Here is a 19782-nt window from a genome sequence, read left to right as displayed (position 1 = left end):
CAACAATTTTGACTGCAAAGAAGCACTACAAGTTGCAAATGTCATACAGACAGACTAAGACTTTTACTCTGAAATCAACAGCTTTACTGATATGTACCATAAACACAAATAACTAGCCTGGCTAAAATTTATCAAAAAAATTTCTAAGGCATATAATAATATAATATAGCTATATGTCTATAAAATTTATTGTCTCTTTTAGTTTTGGTAAAGTCAGCAACTCCATCTAGAATAAGAATTAAGCTTATATATAGTTGTAAGTTTGACCAGATTTTGGAAAATCAGCCTTAATGTCACATTTTACAACTGGAATATTTATGATTTAAATAAGACATTAAGATATTTCACATATAACATTAAGACTGATTTTCCAAAATCAGGTCATTGCACAGACTTAAATAGTTACAACACTTTAAGTTGCTCTGGATTTTAGAGTAGCCATAAAACCATGACTCCTCTATTGGAGTATTTGACTGTTCTATTACAATCTTCAAAGGAGGATTCAGGTTTTGAAATAACTCCATTCTTGGTCCGCCAGTTTGGATGCTGTTGAAGGTGCCTGTGGTACAATAAACAACACTATGAATAATTTATAAAGGGGGATGGGGGTGGGCCACCTGGCTCCCACTCTAAATTTGCCTGTGAAAGATAGCTACCTATAAACTGTGAGAACAGCTGAGAACAACTATGAATAACTAGCTATATTTATTCTAATTAAGCAGTCACCTCTTGTTTTGTTGATTTACTTCTCTCCCGCATATTCAACTGATGATCTCAGAGGACCACATACTTTTCACTCAGAAGCTTCCCACTACATATACAATATACCATCAGAGTGGTAACCAAGCACTCACATAATGACCTTCAATTTACATCAAGTGATGGACAACTACAGTGAAACCTCATTAATAGGGCCACCTATGGGACCCATGATAAGTGGCCCTATTACTGAGGTGGCCCTATTACCGAAAACCTTATTAATGCAGCCATAACACAAAATGGCCTTATTATTGAGGTTTTCAACAAACCAGAAACTGTAACATCAGTATACAATTGATCTAACTAAACACACTATGTAGAGTTTATCACAGAGAAAGGTAAGAGCATACGATGTATCAATTATTCCAGCAATACTTGAGACATAATGGCTGGAAAAGCATGAAGTATACTGCCAGAATAATGGGTACCGCTTTCAGTAGTTAAAATGTGCACTTAAGAGCAGCAACTTTTGCAGTGATACCTTGACTGCCTGCTCAGCTGGCCTCTTTACTGAGGGAACATTGTATTAATTTTACCAGTTTGGTCCAGTGGTATGTGGCCAGTGGCCTTCATAATGAGGTGGCCCTATTAACGAAAATTAAATAAACGTAACATAATGGAAAATACATTTGGACTTGCTGGACCTGGCCACTATAATGAGGTGGCCTCATTACTGAGGTGGCCACTAAGTGAGGTTTCACTGTACCATGAAACTATTTTAAGCAAATTTTACAAGATATTAGGCCTTGTATGAAGAACATTTAGTCCATCCATACCACAAAATACCCCAAGCTATTTGTATTTCTAATCAGTTCTCAAGTACTCCCCAATCTGGCATCCATACTTATTGACAGACATCAACAGTCTATCAGAGATGAGCCAACAAAGTGTTTACAACTCTAACTGCAAAATCGGACTTCATACTTATAAACTTCCACTAATGTACACTTTTGATCTTTCAGATATTATCTGTTCTTCATTAAAGTTAAAATCCTCACAATGGCCATGCAAGATCAGGTGGTACTATATAGCTGTATGCACTACACTGAATCCCTCCACCACCAACACAGTGGTGGATGCGAGAAAGCATCATGCCCTTCCTCCCACCCTCACACGCAAATACTCTAATAGAGCAGTCAGTAAAATATACTCTAATAGAACAGTCACATGTGCAACACCTCTCACGTGACAGTTATTAAAAACTTTCATCTGCAACACCATGCCATGGACACATTTAGCCATATAGCTAGCCTGCTAGAAGTTTTGGAAAGTTATGTACATGGTCCTTTGTACAGTACCTACTACCCTAGTGCACCCCATTGCCAAACCTTGGATCCGCCCTGTATCAAAACAGCAATTTAACACTTAAGTCAGTCAGGATCTGCCATCTGTTAATGCTACCATGAACAGAATTAAGTCAACACTTCTGGGATCACTTTACTCGTAACTTTAACCCTTTGGACCTTCATACAGTATAAACTGCACTACCTCTTTAATATTTAATTTAATAATTGCTTTACAGAATTGGAATTACATACAGTAGAGGCTATAGTGATTACAGAGACATACAATTCTGAAGGACTACCAGTGTCCTGCACTGGTAGCCTAGAGCACTAATTACTTAACTACAAAACTATACATGCATACATATAATAATTACAAATAATTATAATTGGTTGGTGCAGGAGTCTTGGAGCAGCGGGTACAAGGACACAGGTAATGAAAAGTACAGGGGGTATTATCAAAGTTAGCTAAAAAATGATTCCATAAAAATGCTTTCAACTTTGGTTTGATTACATCTAGTGATTGAGATAGGTCAATTATTGGTAAAGAGTTCCATAATCTTGGTAAACTATAAAAATATGAGTTCATGATAGGGTTGATATGAGCTGTCTTGGGGTATAACTTTGTGCCAGCAGATCTTGTTGAACCTGTAGTAAAGTTGGTATAGTTCAAGATGTCAAATTTGTCTGATGGATTTGATGAAGAATAATATGTCGGCAATTTCGTAAATGTACATTAGTGGCAACATACCAGTTTGTATTAGCCTTGTTTTATAGTCTGATTGATAGTTTGATAATATGAATTTAGTGGCTCTTCGTTGGACTTTCTCAAGTGATTCAATATCTTTTAACAGGTATGGCCTCCACAGTGGGGAACAATACAGTAGTTTTGATCTAACTAGAGTGATATACAAAGATTTTCTGGCCTGGGGACAATTGGAGTCCTTGAAGACCCTACGCAATAAGCCAAGAGATTTATAGGCATCATTTCATAGTGTGCTTGCCATGTTAGCGAATTAGTAAAAATAATCCCAAGGTCTTTACAGCTGGAGGATTCATCAATTAAATGACCGTTGACATGATATGTAGAGTTGAATTTGCGATGGTAGCTCATAAACACAAACTTTGAAAGGTTAAATGAGAGAAAGTTGTTGATGGACCAGTTGAATAATGAATTGATGTCTTCTTGGAGATGCTCAATGTCTAATGTTGATGTGATTTGTCTGAATAATTTTGTATCGTCAGCAAACTCAAATAGATCTGATGTGACAATTGATGGGAGGTCATTGATAAATATTAAAAAGAGCAAAGGATCCAGAATACTCCCCTGTGGCACGCCGGAGATAACAAGTAAAGTGACGGATAAGTGGTTGCCCACAGAAACACATTGGGTTCTGTTGTGTAGATAGAAACTAAACCAATTCCATAGGGTGCCAGTGATTCCCATGTTCCAAAGTTTAACTAGGAGTTCATTATGCGGCACACTATCGAAAGCTTTTCGAAAATCAATGTATATAGTATCTATTTCATCTTTTGATGTTATTAGCTGGTTAAAATAGATAAGTAGTTGGTGCAAGGTTGAAGAATTCTTTTGGAACCCAAATTGATATTGTGTGATACAATTAGAAACTGAGTTAATTATCTTATCATAAATTAGTCTTTCTAAAACTTTGGATGTAATGCAAAGAAGTGAAATGGGACGATAGTTTTTAACTGAGGTTTTGTCACCAGACTTTGGTACAGCTGTAATTTTGTGCAACTTCCATTCAGATGGTATGGTTCCACTGGTAATGCTAGTCATGAAAAGGTGGTGAATAGGTATGGCAAGAGCAAAGGCACAATGTTTTAAAACAGTTGGAGGAATGTTGTCTATACCACTGGCCTTGTTGGGATCCAGGTTATTTAAGGCCTCTAGGACTTCTTGTACTGTGAAGTGGATCGAGCCCAAGCATTTACCAGGGACTGGTAGATTCGAAGTGTCGGGTAGATTAAAGTTACTCTGAGAGAATATTGAATGGAAGTACTGGTTGAATAACTCAGCCTTATCGAGGTCTGTGTTCGCTGTGATGGAGTCATTGTGTAGCTCAGGCGGTAGGTTGTGAGATTTCGAGAACTCTTTAATGTATCGGAAGATTTTTGTGTCCTTATTTGTAGTGAAGTTATATATTAAGGTCTGCTCAAATGCAGACTTTGCTGCAATACTAGAAGCTTGAAAAGAGACTTGAGCTTTGGTTAGTCGTTGGAAATTGTTTGGTGTAGGATTCCTGTTGTATTTACGCTGAAGTGTATGAAGACACTTGTGAGAATGACGTAGTTGGGGAGTGAACCAGTTAGGGAATTGTCTACAGTGCAGTTTGACCTTTGGGATAAACAGTTCAATGCCAGCCAGTATGTTACTTCTTAAAATGTACCAAATTTCTTCAACATCAGAAGAATAGTAGATTATAGAGAGGTCGCAGTTCGATAGGTACTCTGTTAATCCATTGTAGTCACCTTTAGAAAAATTGAAGAACTCCTTAGTAGATGTAGAATGTGTTGAGAACTTAAAATTGATTGAAAATGTGATTAAATAATGGTCAGATGTAATACATTGGTATTCTGGAGAATGAACAGATAAATGTAAAACGTGTTCAGGACTATTTGTTAACACAAGGTCTAGTATGTTACCACATGTATGGGTTGGGGATTCCACAAGTTGCGTGAAGTTAGATTCAAATATACTATCACAGAAGTTGTTGGAGATCGGTTGCCAGTGAAAGTTGCCCAGTTTATGTCCGGTAGATTGAAATCGCCAAGAATAAATACAGGGTTGGACAGGGTGGTAGTGGTGGCTAGGTAGTCGGATAGGTCCTTGTGATAGTCAGCAGTGGCATTTGGAGGTGCATATACCATGCAAAAAATGACATCAGAATCATTAAAAGAGACAGAAACGTTTACCACTTCAAGGTTTCTGGGACTTGGAATTTGTTTACTAGGTAGATTGTCGCTGATTGCCAGCATAACACCCCCACCACGTGAGCCTCTGTCCTTTCTAAACATTGTGTAACCCTGAGGTAAGATTTCAAGATCTGCAATGGCTTCGTGCAACCAAGTTTCAAACAGGCCAATAATTTGAAAATCAGATGCATATACAAAACTCTGGAAAAGGGGTAAGTTTTTTGCCAAGCTCCTGCAATTTTGCACGCAGACTTTGGGCCCAGTAGGGCCGAGTCATGCTGAAGAGGTGGAGGCAGCAGTTGAAGTCTCCATATTGTTGTGGGGTGGTGAGATGCTATCTGTACTTGATGGCTCATTAGGTCTGAATCCTGCGCTGTCTGCTTGGCCATGTAATTTACCTTTGACATAAATTTTATTGCCTCGAATTTTTATATCAGACTCTGGGGTATTGTCTTGTATTAATGACCAACGAACTTTTAACAAATGAGACTCCGTGACCCTTGCATCACGTGAGAGGTCAGGTTTGATGACAAAAGGTGAGATCGCTTGGATAAGATGGAATTGACATCAGATGACCTGTTCAGAGTCACCAGTAGGGGTCTAGGACGCCCTGAGGAGGGATTGTATTTTCCAAGCCTTATAGTATCTCTGATTGAATGAGGCTGAACAGTGTTGTCAAGGTCTGTAAGAACTTCAGTAGCATGGTTTAAATCTAACTTTTCTCTCTCCATCTTTTTGGTGCCTTTGGAACACTCATCGACACCAAACAGAACAACATTGAATTTCCTAGCTGAGTCGTGCTTAGTAGCAACTACAAGTGAAGGTGGAGCTGAATTTGTATCTGAATTTGTATCTGAGCTAGGGGTAGCAGCTTTAACAGCAGGAGATGGATTGCTGCTGGGAGTTGGGTTGACTGGTGGTTGGTCAACTGCTGCTGATGGGGACTGGTTAACTGATTTGATCTTTCAAGTCCGCAATTACATTATTATAAAGAGTTGCAGGCAAAAAAGACAATAAAATGGGTTATTAGACTCACTTGCACTGTTGTAAGCACACATGACAGTCCCACACATTTCCGATGGTACCATGCTTCACATTTACCTTCACAAAATAGCGCTTCATCGCCTGGATCCTTGCCATCGTCAGAAGGCTCTTTGACTATTTCCTCACAGATGGGACACACAGAAGGCTCTTCCACGTCGATGTTGCTGACAGAAGAGCTGTTGTCCTGAGTAGTTCTGGTGTACGGCTTGTCCTTGGCCTTTTGCTTCTGCGACTTGGGCATGACCTCCGGTCCGTGACCTCCAGTCACCTGGAACGAAGGTACACAAAACTGCTCAATAGAAACGATAATGGCTCGCCTTCTCGGGTACCGTTTTCGAATAGCGAATATTCGCACCACGGTACCAGGTTTAACGCTGAGGGAAGAAAGCTGTTGGAGAGCCTAAATTGAGCTACCACCTTCCTTCGAGTTTTTTTTTTTTTTTTACCTCTGACAAACTACACACTATATTATCTATCATGTGGTCTTTTCACCCCTCAGCTGGAACTTTTGTGCACCACTATGAGCTATGTGTATTATTATTATTCCTTGTGTCACGTGTACCCAATACGTGTGTGGTATTACAAAGCACTAATAAATAATAAATGAATTCATACCAGGACAGCCTTACCAGAGCACTAAATACATTCAATTCATGATATTATTTAACTGAAATGCATAACTAATTCAGTAATTATTAAATTCAGTTTTCACTTTCATCTCGAGGATAAACTTGAGGATTAAGAACAGTGCGGCTGTTTCTCTCTACAGATGGCGGCCTCGAGTATTGAGTATAATTATAAGGTCATTTTATTGGGGGGAGTGGGAGTCGGCAAGACTGCGTTGTTCAACAGAATAAAATTGGACGAATTTCACGAGAATGTCGGTACTGCGCCATCTACTATTGGATCGGACGTGTACAGATTTTCAACTACAATTGGAGATGATAAAGTGAACGTGAGTTATGTCTGGCATAAGTTAGTCTATAGCGGTTTCACCTTTATACGCGCTTATTAGTGTACTTTATTTTTATTTATTATTTATTTATTATTATCAAGTCTACCAGTTGGGCACTGGAGGGTGTAGTACTAGTAGTGTTTTTCTAGTATACTAGAACTAAAAGTAGTTTTAGTATTTATTTCTAGAAACTAGAACTAATTAACTATAATTCCATTACAATCTTTTAAAAAAAAACTGGAACTATACTAGAAAAGTGTTGTTTTTTAAGTTTTTGAACAAGAACTAAACTAAATTAGTAGCTTTATAGTAGCGCATAAACGAATGTACTACATTCGTTCAATGGTCCGAATAAGAGAAGTTCGAATTTTGCGCATGTGCAACCTGGTCATATTATCGAGCAGAAGACCATAAGAATCCAACTGCTCATCACGCCATGAACAATTTTTGCCGTGGGCAGTTACGCTTGAGACACTAGAAAGTAATGGAAGGTGGTTTTACCAGGTGTCTGACAAGTTGATTAGCTTGCACCACGAGTGGCTACACCCACCACAGTTGGGACAAGCTGTAGAGGAAGAATATTGAGTTGTGTACTACTGTAAGGTCTTTTAGCAGTAGCTACATATTTGTGTTTTCTTCAGCTGGACAAGTTAATTAGCTTGCACCACAAGTGGCCATGCCCACCGCTAATCGAGAGAAGTGCAGTTGGGAGAAGCTGAGAGGAAGAATATTCCTGAGTTGTGTACTACTGTAAGGTAGTGTCAACGTGAGAAATAAGGGAGTCAAAACAATTAACTGGATTAAGCCACAATACACTCAAAATTATGCCTCCTGGCCCTTCTACATAATATGTAGCTATGGTACCATACAATAGTCATCAAACATTCGAATGTTGCATTCAAACCTTCGAAGCATAAAATCAGCATTCGTTTATGCACTAATTATTAGGAGATATTTATGTCATAACATAAAGAAGCCTATGTCATATCATATCATGGAGCTTATTGTCATGACATGTTGTATGTCACAACTATTGTGGCATTCCTACTTTCCATTACTATCTTGAGTGGCTTGTGACATTGTAGCAACCACTGCTTGGAATAATTTCTTCTGGTGGAGAGGTGACAAGGGAGAAACAAAATTGTGCAACAGACAAAAACTTAGAAAGAGAGATCTTACGTAGAAATTGTTTAGGTGGGATGTTTTTTAAATCTTTGATTAAGTTCTACTTCTCAAAGTGGTTTAGGATGATAATTCATTACACCTAGTTAGCTAGTGATCAATTTTTTTGTAAAAGCAATGAATAAGTATGATGAAGTATAATTCTTAACATCAGTACTGTACTATAACTAATACTTACTAAATGGCAGGTACAAGCTATTATTGTTTCTAACTATGAATACTAGAACTAATACTAACTGGCAACTGAACTAGAACTGTACTAGAACGTTATATCCATACTAGAAAAACACTATGTACTAGTTTAATTCATTACCAGAAATTCTGCAATTAACTATCATACAGTAACTTATACCATAGATAATAGTCACCTCCATGGGGGGGGGGGGGGGGGGTGTCCTGTACATACATCTTGCTGTGCCCACAAGATTTTCTTTTCTAAGGTTGATTTCACTGTGTGGTTGCACGAGGCCGAGGACTAATATGCACGTATTTATCTAGTTTATAATGATAGTTCTCTTAGCTTGCAGTCAGCTCTGTATATAGTCTGTACAAAAAATATAGTTTTAAAACAGTTATGTAAATGAATGTATGTAGAGTCCACTAAAGATGGACTCATATCTTGGTTCCTAACTTCCATCAATTAGGGGTTGACACACAGGCACTCACTCTAGGTAGCTAAATCTGTGACCACAGTCAAAATCACAGGTCAAAACCACCCAATTTGTGCCAAGTCAATGGCAGAGGAGGTACGACATGTTAACCACTATCAAAAAGTTAATTGGATATTTTGACTTCTAAACTGATGCTTAATCTGGCTTTATAGGGTTATGGAGACCTCGAATGCAATTTCCACTCTACATTGTTGCCATTTGCTCTCTGTTTCGCAGTTAAGCTCTCCATCATGTGATGACATCTCCAATCTTCTTATATACTAATATTAACTATCAAACTACGGGGTTCACCACACCATTAAATTACGCATAAGAATAGCTTTGATTGGCACCTAGTTTTCAATGAAATCCTCCTTTTTAATTTTTCTATACAAATCTTATGAGTGTGTCATACCTCCTCTGGGTCAACAGTCAAGGACGAAAATTTGCAAACCACAATCGATAATATTACAGAATATATATTCATTGCTAGGCCAGAGGTCACACACTGGAAAAGACTCTTAGACACAGCAAACTTCTAAAACTTTGACCAGATCTACCTACAGTGTGTGCATACGTGATAACCCCTTGTTAAATATTTCACTAGTCTAATAGATTATACACTTCATTACACAGGAATGGAAGCTATTAAGTTATCTGTGATGGCGACTCCTCACTTAAAATCAGGAGTTAAAAGCATTATAAATCTCTAACACGTGGTAGGATGAATAGTGGTTTTGAAGAATTGTATTGCTTGAAGTACAGCTTCGTAGTTGTCTCCATTGCACAGTTATCGGTTCCACTAAATTGAATGTTCAACACTGGATGTATCTGCAATATAGCTGTGTTTTGTGTTACTGTGATACAACAGAAACATAATTGTGCAATTGTTAATCATGCTAGAAAATGAGAGTATGGCTAGTGTGGATTCTAATATCCACCATAGAGAATCCCATATAATATGCATGCTGTGAAGTATAGTAGCGGATTACAGCAACTATAGTTTCAGTGCCACATGTAATTGCAGTTTCATCTGTCTGAAGTATTAGAATCACGCATGTGCATGTATTATGCAATCACATAATATTAAATTACAACAACAGAAGTGTCTGTCAATCTATACTTGACATTCTCCCGGGGAGGGGGGGGGGGAGGTAAGGAGTGGGTCCATTGTTACACTTTCTGACGTCCCTGTAAGGCAGCCCGGTGAGGTGCTCTACCCCGCTGAGGCTGTGGGGTTGGTGTTGTGGATTTCTCTTGTGTAATATTATGTAAATTAGATAGCTCTGCTGCTGTAACTTCCAAGGGATATAACTTGACTATTGGCTGGTTCGTTCTCCCAGTAGATGTTCTCACAGTGGCTGAACAAATGAATCCGTCAGCTTCTTTATTAACACCTTCTATTATAGCCAGCTTCCACTGCACTCTGATGGTATCATCATGAATAAGAACAATGTCTCCAACCTTCACTGTCTGTGTATTAGATCCTGTTGTTCGATGAAACTCACGTAAGGCTGTCAAGTATTCCATCTTCCACCTGCTCCAAAGTGACAGTAATAAGGTCTGGTCCTTCGCACTCCTCTTATGTCTATAGTCTCACCATAAGCTGTGTCATTCAGTTCATCATCCTGGACAACATAGTGTGGCAGAGAAGCATTGGGTCTGCCATGTAGCAGATGAGAGGGTGTAATTGGGTCAATGTCATCAGTATCAGATGATACATAGGTAAGGGGGGGGGGGGGGGCTGTTAAGAATGGCTTCCACTTCAACTACCATGGTCTGGAGGCTCTCTAAGGTGGCATGAGTTCGACCCAGTACCTTCTTCAACATTGACTTGGTGAGTCCTATAATCCATTCCCAAAATCCTCCAAACCATGGAGGATGATGTGCCACTTAGTTCCTCTTCTTCTGCTAGTGCTGCAGATGCGAGTAACTTCTGCAGCGCAGCTTGGTACGTGGACGCATTATCTGAGAGCATTAATCGAGGTAGTGATCTTTGGCTGATGAATCTGCAGAATGCCTGTGAAAAACACTGCAAGGTTAAATCACACACAATTTCAAGATGGATTGCTCTGGATACTGCACAGATGAAAAGGCAAATATAAACTTTCTGCCCTCCAGTGCTGCTGCGGACATACAGAGCACCTGTAAAATCCATACCTGTAACCTCAAAGTGCCATGAGGCATTCACTTGATCCTTGACTAGTGGTGGGGGATCTGGAATAGCATAAGGTTTACCTACAGCTCTCTTGCAGGTGACACACTTATGAAGCAGTGATCGTACACGTTGCCTGCCTGAGGGTATCCAGTAGCATTGGCATATCAATGTAAAGGTTGCATTGACGCCACTGTGGTGTAGTTGTGTGTGTGCCTGCAGTACCACCAGGTTAGTGAAGTGGTGTTTCGATGGCAGAAGGTATGAGAATCTTGCTTGTTCAGACAACGGGGCATTGTGTATTCGCCCACCACACCTAAGTAACATGTCCTTGTCAAAGAACAATCTCAGCTGTCGCACCAGTGAAAATCATGGGTTCTGGATTTCTTCTGAGAAATGTTCGTGTTGAACAGCATAGATCCACTTCACACTAGCTAGTGAAAGTTCTGCTGGTGACAAATGCATGGCTGTGTTGGGGGATGTGTGCTTGGCATTGTTAACGAACCTTAGAATGTACGCAGTGACTGCTAGCAGCTTGGAAAGGTTGCTGAAGTTGTTTTGTCAATGATCCTTGCTACTGTAGCTGGTAGATTCTTATGAGGCCTAGTCTGGTCACTGTGCACATGGTCAATGCATCCTAGTTCTAAGCAGGTGAGTAGAACCTCTGTAGGGTCCCAGGCTGACTGTGTAGGCAGCCATGTTGAGCCATGTACCCAAAGATGTGACAATCTCAGTTGCTCAGCTGTAATGCCTCTAGTTAGGAGATCAGCTGGGTTGTCTGCTGAGGGGCAATATTTCCAGTTAGTGGATATTACACGGATCTCTTCAACCCTGTGATTTACAAATGGTTGTAGTGGCTTATGGCTGGCTATCCAATATAGGACAATCTTACTATCCGACCAAAGCTGCACAGCACATTCAAGGTTCAAGGCTGCCTTGACAAGGGAGCTCAGTTTAGCTGCAAGCACAGCAGCCTTCAACTCAAGCCTGGGCAAGGTTAGTTGCTTCAGTGGGGCTGCCCTTGACTTTGACATATCTAGTGAGGGTAGGTTTTGGCTCTGTTGAATGTATGCTACAGCTCCGTAAGCCTTAACGCTGGCATCAGCGAACATGTGAAGGTAAGTGTGCATGCTCTGAGTTGTTGATAGTGATGCAGCATATTGACTGGGAAATGATAGTGTTGTGGCACCTCTGATGTTATCTGCAATTCCATCCATTTGGCACAAAGATCGTCTGATGTCCCAGCCAATGTGCTCCTGCCACAATTGTTGAAGAAATAGTTTGGCAGAAATTGTGACTGGTGTTATCAAGCCAAGTGGATCAAAGATAGCCAAGGACCATCGTAAGACTTCTCGTTTGGTAAGGGCAGGTGAATTGCCAGTGCCTGTACATGGCGATGGATGGATTGAATCTGTCTGAGTATTCCAGAGCATACCAAGCACCTTCACTGGGTTGTTTGTGACTTTGTGCTGTGATTCAGTAGTCTGGAGAAGGGAGCAGCTTGAGGCCCATGAATGTAAATTGAAACCAGTACTGCTTAGCACCGATCGGGATTCAGTGAAGTACTCAATGGCAGCTTCCTCACTTTCACATCCAGACACCAAGTTGTCCACATACAAATTGTGGAACAAGACCCTGGATGTAGCATTAGCATTCTGTGTTAGATGGAATTTCAGGGTGGCATTGAGCATAAACGGGGAACTGGTGGTTCCAAATAACACCACCCTGAATCGGTAAGTGACAAAGGAGCTACTAGCATTGTTGGGATCCAACAGCCATAGAAATCTTGTGTAATCCCGGTCAGTCTCATCTAAGAAGACATGGAGAAATGCTTTCTCAATGTCTGCTGAGAAGACAAAGGGGGTGATGTTGGAACTTTTATAGTAATATCAGAAACTAGTTCCATTGTTTGTTGTGTAACTGAAGAATCCCCACAAATACAAACACACCATATACTTAAGTGCTTACATTTGAAAATAACCACACTTACAATATCTACACATATACACACAATATCGCATGTTTGTCAGCATCTTAGTATGGTACCGCTCAAATGCAATGTCATTTTGTGAGAATGCGAGCAATTTAAAAACTCGCTAATTAAAGGGTGTGATTCCCATTTCGCTTAAGAATATCCATCCTGGAATGAATATTCACGAGTGAAAGGGTACCACACCCTTTAATTAGCGAGATTTTTATCGCTTGCACTCTTGCAAGACAACGTTGCATTTGAGCGTTATGTACCGTATATCATCAAGCTGTTGAACTGATCTGTGTGTTATACTATTTACCGTTAAATTCTTTAGTTTGTTGTATCAGGGTTCTTATTATCTCTTCTCCCTACATCTCCTGTTGTCTACATTCTTTCATGTTACCATCTTTAGATCTCTATACAAGCATGTCGATCATGTGTCACACAACCACAAATTATATATAGAGCAGTTTTAAGTGATGTCATAGAGTAAGGCCTGACATTTGTACAGATAAAATGTAACTCTGCTACCATAGAAAGTTTAGAAACATTCATGGGCAGCCAAACAACTGTGATAAGGTACAATCAGTTAACAGCTAGTACCAACATATATGGTGGGGGTGTAGCTTGACTTTATTATTATTACATAATTTAATTAGCAATTATGTCGTACAATAATGTGTATAACTTTTACATATTAAATCAGTTAATGAGTTTAAGATAATGGTTTTAGTTGCAGCTATAAATTGGTGATCTTGGTTTCACAACAGTATTTGTTAAGGTCTTCTCTTCCTGCTGAAAAATTAACCCATTTCTAATTAGCTATGTGATAACTACAGCTCTGGATTAATCCATTGATTTATATAGTTGAAGCACTGGTTAACACACTCATTGGTTCATGTACACACTTTGTAATGTATAGAACTAGGGTGTGGTCTTGAGCCTAACATCGCACTTAGCTTCCAGGTCATATGCTGTATATGCCATATTGTCTGTATCAGCATTGTAAATGGATTGGGCCACCGGATCATTTGAACTGCATTTGTCTGGATCAAGTACAGTCTCATCTGCTTTATCGAATATCCAGCAGATGAGATGACATCTAACAAGCTCAATTGTGTTGATAGAAATGTAGTTGAACATACTCAAGAAACTTACATGGACCATGAGGAATGTGTTTGCTATCTGTATGGGGATATTGCTCACTTAGGCCACTTCAACTAAATCTTTTGTTTCTCAGACTAGAACTAGTTGAAAAGTGGGTCGGTAGGAAGGTATAAAATAATAATAATAGGTGGTAATAATTTTTTAAAACTGAAGTTATGGCAACACGTGTAACTACGTCGTTCGATAACAAACTATTGGCTATGGTTAGTACATCTAAGTGACCAAACGTCCATCCATAGTCTGCTTTTACAACTCTTCTTGTAGTAATAACCAAGCTCGCCCCACGCAAAGCAGATATGGATAGCCAACAATACATCGACGCCACAAACTCACGTGATCGAACATGTGATCTTTAAAAATGAACAAAAACATTTCATTTACAAATTTTATGGGTCGGTCGGGCCCGAGAAACAAGAAATTTAGTTGAAGTGGCCTTATCAGGATTGTATACTACTGTCTGTTTCTTCACCTGACTTCTCTTTGTTTCCTTGATTGAAGCAAACTATTTGACTGATAACTGGAATCCAAATTGCTTGAAAAATGAATGGGCACAAATAGTACTCTCCTAGCAGAAACTTCCTTAACTACATGATACATATTATAATGAATAACTGCTCTAAAAATTTTAAACGTATGCACCTAATAACCAATCATGGTACTTACTAAAGCCAAAAAAATGGTCCATACACAACTAACTTAGACTAGTTCTATTCATTTTCCTTACCAACACTTGCAAAATTTGTGGTGCATATATTTGTAGCAGTTATATATATATATGGGTACATTTTTATAGGTATCACTTTGGGACACAGCTGGAGCTGAACTATTTTCAACATTACCGACCAACTATTACCGTGATACTTCTGGTGCTTTGTTAGTCTACTGTGTGGAAGATAACTACACCTTTGAAAGTCTTCAGGAGTGGATCGATGATGCTGATAGATACATAAATTCAGAGGAGACTGTATGGGCTTTAATTGGGAACAAATGTGACCTATATAATGAAGTAGAGGAATACAGAGTAGCTGCTCAGTGTAAACGAATGAGTACTGACTTGTGTTACCAATGTTCGGCTAAGACTGGTGAAAATGTAATGGAAGCATTTCAAGATATTATAGCCTCTATTCATAAGAACCAGGCTGCCACTAAATTACAACAGTCAACCAAAGGAGATCAACCAATCAATATTTATGAGGAACAAAAAAGTAGCCACAGATGCAGTTGCTGAATTTATTACTAGTGTAAATTATACAGCAGATGTACAGTAGTTGGCTGAAAATTTAAGCTAGCTGCTTATATTTTCTGTAACTACCATATAAAGACATGTTTTATGTATCGTGTTAAGTCATGATTATGTGGTCAATGTTGTTTAACTGATTGGGTGGTTTTTTGTATTAGGAAGAAACATATTTCTACTGTAAAAGGATACAGTTGACTGTCTGCACATTCAAAACCATGCACTAAACTGCAGTAACTGAAAAAAAATTAAGCTGTCTCTTTACATAGCTTAGAAAACTGCAGGTGGGGGGGACAGGGAGTTAATACTAACTTCTTAAGAAATTTGCTTTGTATGTATTTAAAGTATTTTGTGCTCTACAGTCTAGATACAATTTTAATTGAAAATTAAAACCTACCATATGTTGTTGGTGCTTTTAAAGGACTGTACAATGCTTTGCAGTTTTGAAGTAGTTAAATCTCACACAAGTTGTCATGGCTGAACGATGTAGCTATCACTAGCTGCACTGTTCTGAAGTTTGAAATTACAATTTTTGAACAAGGTGCACATGCAGCTGGCAGCATCAGTAGTTGAAAGTGTCTATTACTTTAGCGTATCAATAACATTCCTTGTAACATGTTAAATTTCAATTAGCAAAATATACAAAAATTACGCCATACAAAATTCATTTCAAAAGCCACTACTGTGTACCTTACAGCTATCTGGGCATTTTCTGATTGATTTCATGTTGATAGAAAACTTGTATTAACAGCTGATAATATGGCAAATGAATACTTTCCTACGATCCACTCAAGCAGTGATCATTTTTTCTTGCATTTGATTTATTATGTAATTTAGTCGGCATGAACTGTTCTTCCTTACCAGAGCTAAAACACATATACAGCACAAACAGGTACAAAAACAAAACACATACAGTAATTACTAACACACATGATTACTTAAATACATAGATTTAACACTGTGACTTCTATAATTTTTAAATTGTACTGACTGAATGCAAAGGAAATCCTAGAACCCAGGGACATTGGAAGCAGCTGAAACTGAAATGCTAAAATTGGCCAAAACTTCATATTAACAGGTACCTCTTGACAAAAACTACCTCTATAATAAGACCACTCCATTATAGTAGTCATGTCAAGTAGGTCCGACGAGTATGGCTAAGGTGTACTCATAAATGTAATCAATCAATCAGTCAGTACAGCTGCAGGGTTGTACAAAAGGATATACAGTGTACTATCGTATCATGCCAAGACCTAAAGTCCATGGTCATGTCACAAATGAAAATGGAACAATTGCATGCATAATTTACACTGCTGATATATACTGGATTTGATAAAGGATTTCTCATGAATTGTGCATGATTTAGGAGTTGCATAGTTTCAAAATCAAAATTAATGATCTTGGACTTTATGTCTTGGTAATAGTTAGACACTTGTAATAGGCATCTTCGAGGATTTAAAAACCTGAGGTGACGTCAATAATTACCGAGGCGCAGGTAATTATTGATGTCACCTCAGGTTTTTAAATCCTCAAAGATGCCCATTACGAGTGTCTAACTATTACCAAGACATAAAATAAAGTCCAAGATCATTAATTTTTTTGAAATTATGAAACTCCTAAATCATGCACAATTCATAAGAAATCCATTATAAAATCCAGTAAATTATGCAATTGCTCCATTTTCATTTGTGACATGACCATGGACTTTAGGTCTTGGAATGATAAGATAGTAAATGCTTTTGTACAACCCTGCAGCTGAAGTACTGACTGATTGATTACACCTTAGCCATATTTGTTGGACCTACTTGACATGACTACTATAATGAGGTGGTCTTATTACTGAGGTGATCTTTGTCAAGAGGTACCTGTTAATATGAAGTTTTGGCCAATTTTTTTCGGTTTCAGCTTTCAATTTCAGCTGTTTCCAACGTTCCAGGGTATGTGGCTCCTCAGCAGGGCAATTGGAAACGGAAAGTGGAAATGGAAACGGAAAGTGGAAATGGAAACGGAAAGTGGAAATGGAAACGGAAAGTGGAATTGGAAACGGAAAGTGGAAATGGAAACGGAAAGTGGAATTGGAAACGGAAAGTGGAAATGGAAACGGAAAGTGGAAATGGAAATGGAAAGTGGAAATGAAAAACGGAAATGGTCAAATCATCATATAAATGTACCCTAGAGTAAAACCCTTGTTTAGTGGCCACCTTCTTATAAAGACCACCTCTGTACAAAGACCACATTGTAATTAGATCTCAAAGATGGCTAAGGACCACTTCATGGTCACCTTTGATAAAGACCACCTCTTTTTTACATGGTAATATTTGGTAAGCTTCAAACATGTATTTCATGACTTATCAATGTCATCTCTTTGTCCACACTTCACTCAAGTCATATACCATCATTGCTTAGTTTGTACCAGCATAGATAATAATATAATACCAGAATGTGTCATACAAAAAATATATTCCATGCAAGTGAAATGTAGCTAGTACACTACAACCTACTGTATCAATGAAAAATGAGGTCTAATAGGAGATGATGACCTTAACAGCCTAGTCTTTTTAGTTGTTTAGATAAAGCGGTCATGACATATGTAGGATTTTTGGAACCTAGCTATTATTGCAATGTGAAGAGGTGGTCTTTATAAAAGGTGACCATGAAGTGGTTAGTATGCCTTAGCCATCTTTGAGATCTAATTACAATGTGGTCTTTGTACAGAGGTGGTCTTTATAAGAAGGTCGTCTTTAATAATAGGTGGCCACTAAACAAGGGTTTTACTCTAGAGTGCATTTATATGATGATTTGACCATTTCCATTTCCACTGTTTCCAATTATCCTCCTCAGCAAGTCTGGGATTTTTCCGCATTCAACATAGTTTTCAGGTTCATGCAGGTTTCTGACTCCCTGTGCCATAGGCTAACTTGTTGCCTCCCTGAAGGTCCCTAGAGGGATAGTTGAACAATGATTGGTTATCAACAAGTTTCATTCATTATTAATACATCACAATAAGCAAACTATATGCAAAAAAAAATCAAACCTGCACATAAACATTATTGGTTTTACAATTGAAGGGGTCAGTGGCAAAAGGGGACAAGTACCATTTGAAAATTTAGGCAACCTGATAGTGGGCATTAAACAGCATTTAGGGACATAATTGAAGTATTGTGGTACTTGCTAAAAACTAATTTGAAACTGCTATGAACTTTTAAATTCTGTTGCTTACTTGGTGAGAAGATTATTCACCTGGCTAAAACAGATAATTCTAATTTTTAGAAAATGGAAAATTTAAAATGGCACTGGTCGTCTTTTTCCACTGACCCCTTCAATTGCACAGTTGACAAATCAGTGTTAATTTACAACCATTTAGGAATCTCCAAATCCACTGTCCATTGATTATTTCACTTGTAATTGTCCCTCTGTGGGAATCCATTGTAGCATATTAATAATATTGAATTAAATTTGTAATTATAAGGCCAATGAAGCTTGATTACCAGTTTCTTGCTCAATTTTTTGAAAAAAGGATGCAGGCGGGCAGTTATTATTCATTATTCATTATTTTCCAAAAGCACAACACACATCTCTAACATGAAGATTTCTGCCAAAAAACAGTGAGATCTACATTAATTACTCTTGCATTAAACAGCTAAAGTATGTTACTAGAATATTCAGCTATTTCTGTAATTCCTAAACAAGTGATTTTTTCATTAGAGTATAGCTGATTGCTCTATTAGAATAAAAGTTACTGCTCTATTAGAGTATTTCGATCTGCAATACCAATAATGAAATTCCATGCGGGTATATAAAAAGCATGTGGGCGATGATGCGAAACTGCTAATCAAGTTTCATTGGCCTTAATTTTCTGTGAATTTGAAATGTACTGTATAAAATGCACCGATTCTGTTAACAGCAATGCATTCAGTGTGAAAAATTCTTTTATCTTGTTTATTAATTTCATGGCAGGTCTGGGGCTAAACACAGTGAGATAGTTACTATCGCTAAAAATAATGAGCATTGATCATATAGTAGTGATGATGTAACAATCTTGATCAATGTGTATAGCCTGTGGCATGACGCAGTCAATCTTCTCACTGAAATTGCCATCCATACTGAACATCACAACAATGCCATTACCACAGTCAGTAACATACATGTTTTTATTGCTGTCCAACATAATGCAATGAGACACATAGAACTGACCTGCATTTGGCAAACCTCAGCACAAAAATTTTTATTCATATATTGAACACTTGAATTATGTTGAATACTACACCGATCGAGTGCATATATGAAGGTCTCCATACTGAATGATATCTTTGGTGGAGTACCCATCATCTCAAATGACCATCTCCACTTCACTTTGCACCAAATGATACTGGAAAGATTTTTTCCCTTGTAAAAATTCTTGACCACATCCTGCTTGCATCTGTCACTGACTGCAATCATG

General features: G+C 38.3%; 1 protein-coding gene and 1 long non-coding RNA gene across 2 annotated transcripts; one reads left to right on the top strand and one right to left on the bottom strand.

Moving 5' to 3' along the window:
* Positions 1-199: 199 nt before the first annotated feature.
* On the bottom strand, positions 200-6540 carry LOC136264267 (uncharacterized). The gene is made up of 3 exons (XR_010705036.1): positions 6081-6540; positions 727-811; positions 200-559 (listed from the first exon to the last, which is right to left on the bottom strand). It is a non-coding gene; the product is annotated as an uncharacterized lncRNA (long non-coding RNA).
* Positions 6541-6709: 169 nt separating this feature from the next.
* On the top strand, positions 6710-15471 carry LOC136263383 (uncharacterized). Its single transcript, XM_066057892.1, has 2 exons — positions 6710-6978; positions 14898-15471. The coding sequence occupies exons 1-2, from the start codon at positions 6793-6795 to the stop codon at positions 15330-15332; spliced, it is 621 nt and encodes a 206-aa protein (XP_065913964.1). The 5' UTR covers positions 6710-6792; the 3' UTR covers positions 15333-15471.
* Positions 15472-19782: the final 4311 nt, after the last annotated feature.

The sequence above is a fragment of the Dysidea avara genome, chromosome 8 (genome assembly GCF_963678975.1).
Source record: "Dysidea avara chromosome 8, odDysAvar1.4, whole genome shotgun sequence".
In the NCBI taxonomy this organism is placed as follows: Eukaryota; Metazoa; Porifera; class Demospongiae; order Dictyoceratida; family Dysideidae; genus Dysidea; species Dysidea avara.
The sequence above is the reverse complement of the archived record's forward strand: the minus strand, read 5'-3'. Positions and strand labels throughout refer to the sequence as shown.

Coding starts and splice junctions, on each gene's coding strand:
- LOC136263383 (XM_066057892.1), top strand. CDS start 6,793: ATGGCGGCCTCGAGTATTGAGTATAATTATAAGGTCATTTTATTGGGG. Junction 6,979..14,897: donor TTGGAGATGATAAAGTGAAC/GTGAGTTATGTC, acceptor ACATTTTTATAG/GTATCACTTTGGGACACAGC.